Raw genomic sequence first — 15,286 nt, forward strand, 5'->3', positions numbered from 1 at the left:
TTAAGGTGTTGGGCTTGAGACCAGAAGATCCTCGGTTCAAATCCCAGCCTGACTGGCAATTTACTAAGGGCCCTTGGGCAAGGTCTTTAATCCCCTATTGCTCCTGGTGTGTAGTGAGTGCCTTGTATGGCAGCACCCTCACATCGGGGTGAATGTGAGGCGTTATTTGTAAAGTGCTTTGAGCGTCTGATGCAGATGGAAAAGTGCTATATAAATGCAGTCCATTTACCATTTATGTGTTTAGTTAATATATTTTTGTCTTCTTTTTTTGCATGTTTACATTTTATACAAATTAAAATCATTCTATACAAGTGCTGCTAAAGACAGGCCAGCAGATGTCACCATATTTAATTGCTTCAAACACTGAACCATTTCAACACATCTGCTTCATATTCATTCAGTTGTTCAAAACGGTTCATTTTAACCGTCCTTAATAATTATCAATAAAATGCAGCCATACGCTTTCAGAGCATGTGCACAGACAGACTTACAATCATTAATACTTGCTAACCAGGACATTAAATAACGTATCATATGTCCTTTAAATTATCTAGTTTGCAACTAGTTTAAGTCTGTAGCCGACTGTCTCAACACACAATTAGTCTGATGAGGCTCTTTCTGTAGAGGGGTCTATTGATGAGCTCACCTTGTTATCCAAAACTTTTTATGCCGCCTTAGTGGCTGACTCGATCAGAACCACAGATATCAGAACCATAAGCTCAGAAGCTTTGCTCGAACTCTCTCTAAAGTCTTCACAAGGCAGCTGACGTATCAGGTGACAGGTTTACAGCGAATTAGTGATCTGAGAATACTGCAGTGAGAACGCTGTCAGCTGTTAACAGCGGTTTCGGGTGCGCGTCTTAAACTAATCTAGTCTAATCTAGTCATCAACAGAAAATAAACGGGAGAAATTTTTATTTTGGTGTGACATTTCTTACTTGAGCGTGAGAGCGTGACACTCATACTCAAAGCGTGAGACACGCCAGATGCATGAGAGTTGGCAACCCTGCTTTTTATCTGAATCTTGCCAAATAGCTTTTGCTAATAGCCTGTCCTGTCTGTTTTTGGAGTTTGGAAGACTGCTCTTTCTAGAGCTTGCAGCTGCCTTTAATGTTTGTAAAAATTCAAATATTTTATTGAAGTGTTTTTGGATTTTGATAGCCAAATTCTCTGTGATCTGCCATCGTGCAATCCTTGTCACATTCAATTAAGCACTCAAACACTGTCAAATCTAAATCCATCCAAATTATGGGGCACAATAAATATTTAAGACATTTAACGTATGTCAGCGTCATGCAGCAACTGTGCTGTGTACTAGATCAAAGAGTTAAATAAAATGTGCTAAGAGGTACATGCAAACAGAGGTATACTGACGGTAAAGGTTTTAGGCAGGCTGCTTCAGGTCTTTGGTGATGATTTACCTCCAGCTCCTGCCTCATACTGTTGTTTTCACCCTGACTCAGCAGTTCTGGTCTTTACACCGAGCCTCTGAAAGCTCAGTGGCCACTGGGAATGCGAGCTCATCGACTGTTATAATGACGCCTCCCTATAGCTTTTTGTTTCTCTCAGTGCCCTTCTCACCAGCACATCATCCCAATTGCCTGTCCCAGTTCCTCCTCTTTTTGTGTCTTTATTCCTGCCTTTTCTTGCTGAACAAAGGCTGTCATGAATGTGCTTGATGCAACTGTGCCTGTACTAAAAGTTCATGTTCAATAGAAGTGCACCAAATAAATACCCTCATCAGAGTGATCCTTTACAATTTTTCCGACTTGGCAGATACCCCAAAAAGTAAATAACTCAATTGGTTTTGGTGTAGCCTACAAATTAAACGCTGTTTGTAAGGGAATGGCATTCAATCAATTTTCAATCAATTTTTTTATATAGCGCCAAATCACAACAAACAGTTGCCCCAAGGCGCTTTATATTGTAAGCCAAGGCCATACAATAATTATGTAAAACCCCAACGGTCAAAACGACCCCCTGTGAGCAAGCACTTGGCTACAGTGGGAAGGAAAAACTCCCTTTTAACAGGAAGAAACCTCCAGCAGAACCAGGCTCAGGGAGGGGCAGTCTTCTGCTGGGACTGGTTGGGGCTGAGGGAGAGAACCAGGAAAAAGACATGCTGTGGAGGGGAGCAGAGATCGATCACTAATGATTAAATGCAGAGTGGTGCATACAGAGCAAAAAGAGAAAGAAACAGTGCATCATGGGAACCCCCCAGCAGTTTACGTCTATAGCAGCATAACTAAGGGATGGTTCAGGGTCTCCTGATCCAGCCCTAACTATAAACTTTAGCAAAAAGGAAAGTTTTAAGCCTAATCTTAAAAGTAGAGAGGGTGTCTGTCTCCCTGATCTGAATTGGGAGCTGGTTCCACAGGAGAGGAGCCTGAAAGCTGAAGGCTCTGCCTCCCATTCTACTCTTACAAACCCTAGGAACTACAAGTAAGCCTGCAGTCTGAGAGCGAAGCGCTCTATTGGGGTGATATGGTACTACGATGTCCCTAAGATAAGATGGGACCTGATTATTCAAAACCTTATAAGTAAGAAGAAGAATTTTAAATTCTATTCTAGAATTAACAGGAAGCCAATGAAGAGAGGCCAATATGGGTGAGATATGCTCTCTCCTTCTAGTCCCCGTCAGTACTCTAGCTGCAGCATTTTGAATTAACTGAAGGCTTTTTAGGGAACTTTTAGGACAACCTGATAATAATGAATTACAATAGTCCAGCCTAGAGGAAATAAATGCATGAATTAGTTTTTCAGCATCACTCTGAGACAAGACCTTTCTGATTTTAGAGATATTGCGAAAATGCAAAAAAGCAGTCCTACATATTTGTTTAATATGCGCTTTGAATGACATATCCTGATCAAAAATGACTCCAAGATTTCTCACAGTATTACTAGAGGTCAGGGTAATGCCATCCAGAGTAAGGATCTGGTTAGACACCATGTTTCTAAGATTTGTGGGGCCAAGTACAATAACTTCAGTTTTATCTGAGTTTAAAAGCAGGAAATTAGAGGTCATCCATGTCTTTATGTCTGTAAGACAATCCTGCAGTTTAGCTAATTGGTGTGTGTCCTCTGGCTTCATGGATAGATAAAGCTGGGTATCATCTGCGTAACAATGAAAATTTAAGCAATACCGTCTAATAATACTGCCTAAGGGAAGCATGTATAAAGTGAATAAAATTGGTCCTAGCACAGAACCTTGTGGAACTCCATAATTAACTTTAGTCTGTGAAGAAGATTCCCCATTTACATGAACAAATTGTAATCTATTAGACAAATATGATTCAAACCACCGCAGCGCAGTGCCTTTAATACCTATGGCATGCTCTAATCTCTGTAATAAAATTTTATGGTCAACAGTATCAAAAGCAGCACTGAGGTCCAACAGAACAAGCACAGAGACGAGTCCACTGTCCGAGGCCATAAGAAGATCATTTGTAACCTTCACTAATGCTGTTTCTGTACTATGATGAATTCTAAAACCTAACTGAAACTCTTCAAATAGACCATTCCTCTGCAGATGATCAGTTAGCTGTTTTACAACTACCCTTTCAAGAATTTTTGAGAGAAAAGGAAGGTTGGAGATTGGCCTATAATTAGCTAAGATAGCTGGGTCAAGTGATGGCTTTTTAAGTAATGGTTTAATTACTGCCACCTTAAAAGCCTGTGGTACATAGCCAACTAACAAAGATAGATTGATCATATTTAAGATCGAAGCATTAAATAATGGTAGGGCTTCCTTGAGCAGCCTGGTAGGAATGGCGTCTAATAAACATGTTGATGGTTTGGATGAAGTAACTAATGAAAATAACTCAGACAGAACAATCGGAGAGAAAGAGTCTAACCAAATACCGGCATCACTGAAAGCAGCCAAAGATAACGATACGTCTTTGGGATGGTTATGAGTAATTTTTTCTCTAATAGTTAAAATTTTGTTAGCAAAGAAAGTCATGAAGTCATTACTAGTTAAAGTTAATGGAATACTCAGTTCAATAGAGCTCTGACTCTTTGTCAGCCTGGCTACAGTGCTGAAAAGAAACCTGGGGTTGTTCTTATTTTCTTCAATTAGTGATGAGTAGAAAGATGTCCTAGCTTTACGGAGGGCTTTTTTATAGAGCAACAGACTCTTTTTCCAGGCTAAGTGAAGATCTTCTAAATTAGTGAGACGCCATTTCCTCTCCAACTTACGGGTTATCTGCTTTAAGCTGCGAGTTTGTGAGTTATACCACGGAGTCAGGCACTTCTGATTTAAAGCTCTCTTTTTCAGAGGAGCTACAGCATCCAAAGTTGTCTTCAATGAGGATGTAAAACTATTGACGAGATACTCTATCTCCCTTACAGAGTTTAGGTAGCTACTCTGCACTGTGTTGGTATATGGCATTAGAGAACATAAAGAAGGAATCATATCCTTAAACCTAGTTACAGCGCTTTCTGAAAGACTTCTAGTGTAATGAAACTTATTCCCCACTGCTGGGTAGTCCATCAGAGTAAATGTAAATGTTATTAAGAAATGATCAGACAGAAGGGAGTTTTCAGGGAATACTGTTAAGTCTTCTATTTCCATACCATAAGTCAGAACAAGATCTAAGATATGATTAAAGTGGTGGGTGGACTCATTTACTTTTTGAGCAAAGCCAATAGAGTCTAATAATAGATTAAATGCAGTGTTGAGGCTGTCATCCTCAGCATCTGTGTGGATGTTAAAATCGCCCACTATAATTATCTTATCTGAGCTAAGCACTAAGTCAGACAAAAGGTCTGAAAATTCACAGAGAAACTCACAGTAACGACCAGGTGGACGATAGATAATAACAAATAAAACTGGTTTTTGGGACTTCCAATTTGGATGGACAAGACTAAGAGACAAGCTTTCAAATGAATTAAAGCTCTGTCTGGGTTTTTGATTAATTAATAAGCTGGAATGGAAGATTGCTGCTAATCCTCCTCCTCGGCCCGTGCTACGAGCATTCTGACAGTTAGTGTGACTCGGGGGTGTTGACTCATTTAAACTAACATATTCATCCTGCTGTAACCAGGTTTCTGTTAGGCAGAATAAATCAATATGTTGATCAATTATTATATCATTTACCAACAGGGACTTAGAAGAGAGAGACCTAATGTTTAATAGACCACATTTAACTGTTTTAGTCTGTGGTGCAGTTGAAGGTGCTATATTATTTTTTCTTTTTGAATTTTTATGCTTAAATAGATTTTTGCTGGTTGTTGGTGGTCTGGGAGCAGGCACCGTCTCTACGGGGATGGGGTAATGAGGGGATGGCAGGGGGAGAGAAGCTGCAGAGAGGTGTGTAAGACTACAACTCTGCTTCCTGGTCCCAACCCTGGATAGTCACGGTTTGGAGGATTTAAGAAAATTGGCCAGATTTCTAGAAATGAGAGCTGCTCCATCCAAAGTGGGATGGATGCCGTCTCTCCTAACAAGACCAGGTTTTCCCCAGAAGCTTTGCCAATTATCTATGAAGCCCACCTCATTTTTTGGACACCACTCAGACAGCCAGCAATTCAAGGAGAACAGGCGGCTAAACATGTCACTCCCGGTCTGATTGGGGAGGGGCCCAGAGAAAACTACAGAGTCCGACATTGTTTTTGCAAAGTTACACACCGATTTAATGTTAATTTTAGTGACCTCCGATTGGCGTAACCGGGTGTCATTACTGCCGACGTGAATTACAATCTTACCAAATTTACGCTTAGCCTTAGCCAGCAGTTTCAAATTTCCTTCAATGTCGCCTGCTCTGGCCCCCGGAAGACAATTGACTATGGTTGCTGGTGTCGCTAACTTCACATTTCTCAAAATAGAGTCGCCAATAACCAGAGTTTGATCCTCGGCGGGTGTGTCGTCAAGTGGGGAAAAACAGTTAGAAATGTGAATGGGTTGGCGGTGTACACGGGGCTTCTGTTTAGAACTACGCTTCCTCCTCACAGTCACCCAGTCAGCCTGCTTGGGATCTGCCAGGGGGGAACTAATCCCATGCTCAAACAAATCCCATGCTCATCTTACCATGCTTTACGAACAGTATTTAAACAATCAGGAATAGCAGCAGCCCAAGGAAACTTCTGTTGATATAAGGAATAGGCTTGTAAATTGAAAAACAAGTTGAAGACTAACCTTGAGCTTGTCAAAACGTTCAGTGAGCGAGGACACCTGGTGCTCTCGGTGGCGGCCCACGAGCTTGCACAGTGCACAAATGAGCTGGTCATCCACCAAACAGTACATGTTGACTTTCTCATTCTCATGCTCCAGACAGGTCAGGCCTCGGATGTGTGTGTCTGGCACAGGCTCTACCAGGCGGTGGCTGGTGAAAGGCTTCTTGTTTGGGTGTGTTGCACGCAGGCAGCGGTCGCAGTACGATACTTCACATGTGACACAGGTCTTGACAGCCTCCCGAGGTGGGTCCTGTTCACAGAACTGGCAGGAAATACGGAGATCCATTGCAGCAATGACTGCTGGACTGTGATTAGCGTTGGTATGATTGGCGTGCTGGTGGGAATGGCTGGAAGTGGCGGGGCTGCCGCGAGCGCTGCTTCCGCTCGTGCTGCCACCGCCACCGCCAATTGTTCCAACTATTGTCGCGTTAATGGTGCCGGTGTAGGGACGCTGCAGCTGCATGCGTCGACTCTCAGTTGGGGAGCTGGGGCCGCTGAGGGAGGCCTTTTGGAAACGGTCAATAATGTTCTGCAGTGTCACATTTCGCTTTAGGCCCTCCAGGCCGCGGTGGTTGAGCGTGATGACGTAACGACAGGTGGGGCACTGAAAAGCTGAGATGGACTCAAGAGGCTTACTGGTTGAACAGTGAGACACCAAAATGCGGTGAGCGCAGTTAAAGCACAAGCTGTGAGCACAAGGCAAGAGCAGAGGGTCTTCAAATAACTCCAGGCAGATCGGGCAGGTCAGCTCAGACTCCAGTGTTTCCATTTTCAGTTGAACCAATCTAAAGGTGACATCAAATCCCACAGAAGCTGGCCAGATACCTGCAAAAAAGGAAAAAGATCATAAGTATTCAGATTTTGCAATTATTCAGGTCACAAATTAGGTACATATTTATTGTGCTTTCATTTGTATTCGGAGGCTGGAATTCTCCCACACCACCACCCCATTCCCCCACCTCCCACAAAATGCCCTCCGCAGTCGGAACTCCAGCTTGTAAACTTGCATGAACCCCACATACTCAGAGCTCACAATCCAACATGGCTGCTTCCAGCAACAACAGCAGGGAAAGCTGTAGTTTTTAATATTTTTTTATTTTTTTTTAGCTCTTCTATATTTTGTATGTCCAATTTAATAAAGTGTGCACACAATGCTATCCTACTGCTGTGTGGACATGTTCATGAAATATTTTTGTGCTTGAAATACAACCTGCGGTGTTGTTTACAACCGGTACTAATAATACTGGCTAACTCGGAAGAAGATGCTAACAACTGTCTACGCAGTGCAATAAGTAAAAACACAAATATAAATTTTGTGTGGCATGTGTCCTCTTGCATAAGGACTCTTTGGTGGATGGGGAAGAAAAAAAAATATATATATCTATATATCTATATATATATATATAGATATATATAGATATATATACACACACACACACAACCCCAGTTCCAATGAAGTTGGGTCATTGTGTGAAATGTGAATAAAAACAGAATATAATGATTTTCAAATCCTCTTCAACCTATATTCAATTGAATACACCACAAAGACAAGATATTTAATGTTCAAACTAGGGCTGAAACGATTAATCGAATAATTCATTTACAAAAAATGTTTGAGGCAAATTCTGTCCCACGAAGCTTTGTTTAACGCTGTAGTACATATGCCAGGCCTGTGTGTGGTGCTGCAACATCCGCAGGAAAAAAAAAACAGAACAAGACTGGAGCATAACAGCTAATCAAATTAGCAACGATAGCTATCGCTTTCCAACATGACACACAGAGTAAAATAAAGCCTTTTAAGAGAAAGATGGTCCACGCTGATCATCTGAAATAGAATTACTGTGCATTTAAAGCGAAGCAGTGTGTTTGTGTATTTTTAAAAAACATACGGTCTGCTCTACGTGGGGAGAGACTATTGACCCGGTGGCCAGCTGCTGTCTCTCTCTGCCCAGTGTGAGGGGCTCTCAGACCGGGCGAGGCACAGCTCTGTCCCCGGCTACATTGGCAAACCTCCTGGTCCACCACGTCGTCCGTCTGCATGGGATACCTACCAACATCGTCTCTGATCGTGGTCCCCAGTTCTCCTCACACGTCTGGAGGAGCTTCTGCCGGGAACTGGGGGCCACTGTGAGCCTCTCGTCCGGGTATCACCCGCAGACCAATGGACAGGCAGAACGGGCCAATCAGGAATTGGAGCAAGCCCTGCGCTGTGTGACGTCCACACACCCGATGGCCTGGAGTGAACATCTGGCCTGGATCGAGTATGCGCATAACAGCCAGGTGTCCTCTGCCACTGGCCTCTCCCCATTTGAGGTGTGTTTGGGGTATCAGCCCCCATTGTTTCCCGTGGTGGAGGGAGAGGTCGGTGTGCCCTCGGTCCAGGCCCACCTGCGGAAGTGCCGTTGGGTGTGGCGCTCCGCCCGTTCTGCCTTGTTGAAGGCCCGGACGAGGGTGAAGACCCATGCAGACCGCCGGCGATCCCCGGCCCCTGCTTACCAGCCCAGGCAGAAGGTGTGGCTATCCACGAAGGACATGCCCCTCCAGGTGGACTCCCCGAAACTCAAGGACAGGTATATTGGGCCATACAAGATCCTCAAAATCCTCAGTCCTGCCGCAGTGAAGCTCCAACTCCCGGCTTCACTGCGGATCCACCCGGTCTTTCATGTGTCAAGGATCAAACCTCACCACACCTCACCCCTCTGTGCTCCCGGACCTGCGCCGCCTCCTGCCCGGATCATCGACGGGGAGCCGGCTTGGACGGTGCGCCGGATCCTGGACATCCGTCGGATGGGCCGGGGGTTCCAGTATTTGGTGGACTGGGAGGGGTATGGACCCGAAGAACGCTCCTGGGTGAAGAGGAGCTTCATCCTGGATCCGGCCCTCCTGGCCGATTTCTACCGCCGTCACCCGGACAAGCCTGGTCGGGCGCAAGGAGGGGCCCGTTGAGGGGGGGGTCCTGTTGTGTGGGCTGCCAGAAGAGGAGGTACTGCTGGCCCACCACCAGAGGGCGCCCTGCCTGAAGTGCGGGCTTCAGGAACGAGAGGGCGCTGCCGCCACGGATACAGCCGGGGGTGACAGCTGTCACTCATCATCTCTTGACAGCTGTCACCCATCTACACTACATCATCTCATTCCATAAAGACCGGACATCATCTCCACCTCGTTGCCGAGATATCATCTACCTGTGAAGGTAATATTCTCTGCTGTATCTAAAAACTGTCATAGTCTGAACTCTTTTTGCAGCCGTTTTCCTGTGGTGTTCCTTATCTGCTGGATTGGCGTTTGGTGTGAACAGCGACGGCTTCGCTTCACACCCAAACCAGATAAATGGTGTAACAGGAGCTGCACGAGTGTGTGATTAGAGGTGGAGGTGACTTTCAACCTTCTGACTGTTTTTGTTACTGGGTGTGCACACACCCACATCTCACTGTTTGTGCTCCTCGCCAGCAGTACCAGATCCGACAGTCAGGGACGGTGATCACCTGGGAATTCGGGACTTGGCGGCTCTAGTATTCACCAGGTTCTGTGGCGGTGGAAATCGTGTGGTCCCGGCTCTTCTCAGGACAGACATCTTCTATCCTCAAGCCTGCCCACACGTCACCTTGGTGTATTGACTGCTATTCTGTGATTGTCTGTATCATCGTTGTGCACATTCACAACATTAAATTGTTACCTTTTGGCTCATCTATTGACCGTTCATTTGCGCCCCCTGTTGTGGGTCCGTGTCACTACACTTTCCCCAACAGATAGGTGATCTACATTTATTGCATGCGTATGACCTGTTGACTGTCATAATGAAGACCCTCCTCTTGCAATTTGCTTGAAATTACAGTTATAATGACACTAAATGTGAAATGAAAACACAGCAAATAAATCCGAGCACTGTACAGTCAGAGAGTGGACAAAGTTGAATGAACTAAATGGGATGAAGGTGACAATTTCTGCATATTTACTCATTTGCAACACAAGTAGAGTAAATTGTGTGCAGAAATTCTTAAGTGGTAAACACTTTTTTTTTTTTTTTTGCATGGATACCTGCCACACATCTTCAAGGATACAATTTCTGAAGCATTTTCGGCAACAATTTTAAGTGCAAACAGCAAGTGACCTTAACATATGAATTGTTTTTAGATTGAGTCTTCCTACAGTACAAGCTGCTCAGATTCTTACAGAGTGAAAATCATGTGGTCTCCCCTGGGGCGGTTGGGGTGGTTTAAAACCATTGACATGAAAAATCACAGATAACCTGTATTCCGTGGCTCACAGCCCAGAATGCACAGGGCTGTCTGTCCTTTTAAAGAAACAAAGCAGGCACCGTGAAACTATCATATTAAACCGTACGACACCTGATAGCTTACAGTGACAGTTTCATAAGCGAGGTCGTTACTGAATGATTGCCCTCATCTCCCTCTGTGCCAGTCACACATGAACAAATGATGACTTGGTTTTAGTGTCAGTGACAAATCAAAAAGCATCTTTTTCCTTCAGGACAAAGATCAGCCTTCTATGAGTGGTTTCTGTGAAATGTAGTTTGTGGTGTGCAAAAAAACATGATGATGTTCAGGGACACCAACACAATCCCAGGTGAAACCGGGTCAAGAAAAAAGTGCAGAGAACATCTCGTGAAGATATTTAGTCAATAAATCTGAGGAGCATCCGTTTGTCACTGTTCATGTGTTCTGAGTGTTTATGCTGTAGTTCCTAGTGGAAACTACTCTGTGTTACTGTTCCCGTTGCACTCTTATTGTGACAGATTACTCCTTGTGTATCTGTCACACTGCCAGATTGTCCTGCTCTCATTTCTGTTTTCTTGAATTAATTTCTCATTTTTGAGTCCCAGTTGCTGACTTCAGCTGCCTCCTTGTGTCTTCTGAGTTTAGCCCTCCATTTCTGAAACTGTCTACCTGGTGCATTTGATTGTTGTGCTTGGACTCTGTGCCTGTTTACCTGGGATTACTGTTTGCCGCTGCCCTCATGGACACTGTTGTCTCTCAGAGTGCTTTCCTGAATAAAAAACACCTGTGTCCTCAACTGCATCACCAGCTTGTTTCCACACAGACACCTTTGCTGTATAGAAAGCTGCTTCTGTGTGCTCAAGCAGTGGGCCTGATACCAGAGGAACCTCTGTTCAAATATCTGACAGACCAGAAAAAAAACTACACACACCTTGAGCAGTGTGCAATTCAACTCAACTTATTTATATACTACCAAATCAACATAAGTCATCACAAAGTCTAACCTCAACAGCCATGCTGAGCAAGCACATAGGCAACAGTGGTAAGGAAGTACTACCTCTGGTGTTTTTGAGCAAGAAATCTCAACCAGACCAACTGCTTAAGCCCCTTTCACACTGGCAAATTCGTAGAGCTACGTATTGCAGCGTTGTGTTTCATTTAAATACGCCCAAAATGCGCGCGTACTCAGCCTTTTCAGTGTTCGTTTCATACTTGCAGCTGCGTGTGTTCGCTTTTTAATGTGTGCACACAGTCGCGTGTACCTTGCCACTATTAAAAGAATTCAGTGCTATTTTCTGCCTCTGTGGAAGTGCGCTCTGTTCTCTACTGAAGGTGTGGTGTGGCTCAAAAACAGTCATTTAACATTATTATTATTATTATTTATTTATTTATTTTGTCTTGGTGGATCATTTTCATTGTGTACAGATGCTGCTGAGTCTGGCTGTGGTAAAGGCTGCTGTGAATGAAACGCTGTGACTCGTTAAACTTTTAAACCTCCAGCTGCTCCGATCAGATCCGCTGATTTGATCAGACCTGATCAATCAGGTCATCTGATGATCGCACCGACATGCAGCGAGTGCGCTTTTATTTTAGAGAGTCATGGCTCTTTTCAGGTTTGATCAGACCTGATCGATCAGGGAGTCTGATGAGCGGACCGACATGCAGAGAGTGCGCTTTTTATTTAAAGTCACAGGTTTGATCAGACCTGAGCAATCAGGGCGTTTGATGAGCGGACCGACATGCAGCGAGTGCGCTTTTATTTTAAAGTCACAGGTTTAATCAGACACACACAGGAGAGAGCGAGAGAGAGAGAGAGAGAGCGAGACAGAGAGAGAGAGAGTGAGCGACCGACTTCTGTTTCCTGTTGTGTTTCTGGATTTCTGAGTTGACGTTTGATTCCCTGTTCTGATCACACGCAGGTGCTGTGGGCTGCGTGATCATGGGATCATGTTCTCAGTTGATTCCTCTGGATGTGTACAGAAGTGCTGTGTTGCACAGACTTGCATGCAGTAACGCTGTGCTGCGCAGACCTGCTTAAAACTGTGTCCAGCGCTCTACGCCGAAGAAATTAAACATGTTAATGTTTTCAATCCTACGCACGTAGTGCTCAACCTACTGCTGCGTAGGGAGCAAAACTCGACATAGAGCTGCTAACAGTAGGCGTAGAGCGGCTCAACTCAGCGTAGATGATACGCTGCAACGAGCAGCTCTACGAATACGCTAATGTGAAAGGGGCTTTAGGCCATTCTAACATGTTCAGAGATCCAATAAACAAAGTACAAACAAAGAGTCATCAAACATGCAAAACAAAACAAGTTCGAAATGAAGTACAAGTGAAATTGTAGATTGTTGTAAAAGTCCCAGTGTCCATTTAGGTCCTTATTTCCTACGTTGCTCCTGTGTGCAGTTGATGGCCTTGCTGGTAGCACACTAACACTGGTGTGAGTGTGTACGTGAATGGGAGACAACATTCTAAAGTGCTTTGACCTTCTGATTCAGATGAAAAAAATGCATAACAGAAATGCATTTAATTTATCTGATAGGGGATTAAGGACCTTGCCCAAAGGCCCTCAGTGATTTTCTGGTCAGGCTTGGGTTTTGAAACCGAGGATCCTCTGGTCTCAAGACCAAAGCTTAACCCATTAGAACATCACCTCCCCAGGTAGACTGGGTTGTTTGTTGTTCGGGGGAGGAGGGGTGTTTATCGGAGTATGGGTGTGTGTGTGTGTGTGTGTGTGTGTGTATCCATGGGTGTCTGCAGTACGTATGGCCCAGGGGAGAGGCGGTTTGCCAGCCTGCTGGTGTGGGACTTTATTGACCTGTAGCGTCTCCCTGAGGGCAACAGGTCAAACAGGGAGTAGGGAGGGTGTGAGGGGTCTCCTGTGATGGCCTTGGTTCTTCCAAGCAGGATGTGGCAATGTTTTCCAGGCTGGGCAGAGGACGGCTGATGAGCTTTACAGCAGTGTTTATGACCCTTTGCACCGCATTTCTGTCCTTGGCAGTAGAGCCTGCGTACCACACACTCAGACAACATATCAGTATGCTCTCCGCTAAGGAGTGATGGAAGGCCACCAGCAGGTTCGTCTCCAGGTTGTTCTTCCTGAGGACACGCAGGAACTGTCGCCAATAAATAAATGATTATTTATCTTCAATTAATGGGTATTTACATTATTTTTGTTGGCAACGTTGCCAGGTTTTATAGGTTTTATTAGGGATGCACCAATGCCACTTTTCCCAGACTGAGTACAAGTACAAGAACATACATTTGTGTACTCGTCGATACAGAGTACCGAGAATACAGAGTACAAATACTTAATGATACCATTACAGTTTTGTGATGACTTTGAAATCATGTTTTATTCATCAGTGGTTCCTTACTTTTTGACTGTAACTGCTACCACCATCATTTGCTTTGTTTTATTCACAAACATTTCACTTAAAACACGTACTTCACTTTTTAACTACAACAAATTGTTCTTTAACATTACCGTAGTGTTTTCTTAAACATAACACTGACAAACATCTCACTTAAATGTAACCTGTGAACTTCAGCAACTACAAAATATACAACACACCAGTAACATAACTGAAAATTGTCCATTCCGTAACTTTATTTATGTCTGTGAGGACTAAAAGCCTTTTTTGAAAATGTGAGGGGTAGATTCTTTTGATGAAAAGAAGCTTCTCAGCAGTATCAGCTGTGAGCCTGTTTCTGATTTTATCTACAATGTGTGACACTGAGCTAAATAGCCTTTCATTCGCCACACTAATTTTTTTAGCTTTTAAGTAAACACGTACCGGTAACATACATATACACATACCATAAACAGTTTTTCCCCAAAAGGCGGAACATTGGAGGAGCACGGTGTGTGCACACACGTACACCAGTGTTGGGAGGCAAAATATAGTAATTTTAACATTATTTTATTTAGTTATTTCTCTTTGTGGATCATGGGATGATTTGATTGTGTGCACACAGAATCACTTGTTGCCAGAGGAACTGAGACATTAATGAATGAGGTGCGCAGTGGACTCTTTCAACTTGAGGTGCAAAAGTGCGGCCCGTGGAAGAGGAGAAGAATTACGCTCCGAACGCAGCGCCACAGACATTCAACAAACAGATTACACCTGTTAGCAGACCAAGCCAGTCTCACATGATCTCGGACAACCACACCAGGGGCTTGAAACTCACCACCTGATGGGATGATCTCTGCCACTGAAACTGTGATCTGACGGAGGGGAACTGTGGTGCAAAGTCCCAAAGTCACAGAGAAACTTTTTTTAAGCCACGACAAGGAATAAAGTGTTTTCAGATGTTGTTTTCCAACCCGAGAGGCTGTATGTGGATTATTTTTCTTCAGGATCACGTGATGATGAATTCCACAAACAGGTCAGACTTTTATTTACTCTGTGAATTTACTCCGCATGATGGCTGCGGCTTCTGCCATCAATGACAGCATTGATAAACATATTTCAACTTATGAGTGAATTACATGAAAGCCTGTAAAAATCCATAAATCATTATTTTTTAAGCCAAGTGTCCAAAACGTATGAAAAAAGGTAGCGGCTTATAGTCTGGAAATTACAGAGCATGTGTGTGAAAATCCCTCATTGAGAGGTTGACATCACACTGCTGTAAAGGGGTATCGGGTATCATAGTATCGGATAAGTTTTATGAAGTAATGAATACAGGATCAGGCCGATACCCGATACTGGTATCGGGATCGGTGCACCCCTAGTTATTATAAGGGAAAAACAGATTTCTCATGACGTTGACGGTACTGCGCAAGTCATATCACAGAGGCTAATGCCACACAAGTGTAAACAAGCAGCTTGATCACCAACATTTCACATAGCCGAGAATTTCTACAAGCACA

At 43.9% G+C, this 15,286-nt stretch overlaps 1 protein-coding gene across 1 annotated transcript in view; it reads right to left on the bottom strand.

Annotated features, from left to right (window-relative positions):
* Positions 1-6,997, bottom strand: part of mid2 (midline 2) — a 267,813-nt gene extending 260,816 nt beyond the window's left edge. The window contains exon 1 of the mRNA XM_034181881.1: positions 6,137-6,997. Coding sequence (XP_034037772.1) covers positions 6,137-6,943 — 807 coding nt within the window. The 5' untranslated portion in view covers positions 6,944-6,997. The remainder of the gene's footprint in view (positions 1-6,136) is intronic.
* Between the last annotated feature and the right edge of the window lie 8,289 nt (positions 6,998-15,286).

Source organism: Thalassophryne amazonica, chromosome 11 (assembly GCF_902500255.1).
Source record: "Thalassophryne amazonica chromosome 11, fThaAma1.1, whole genome shotgun sequence".
Classification (NCBI taxonomy): Eukaryota; Metazoa; Chordata; class Actinopteri; order Batrachoidiformes; family Batrachoididae; genus Thalassophryne; species Thalassophryne amazonica.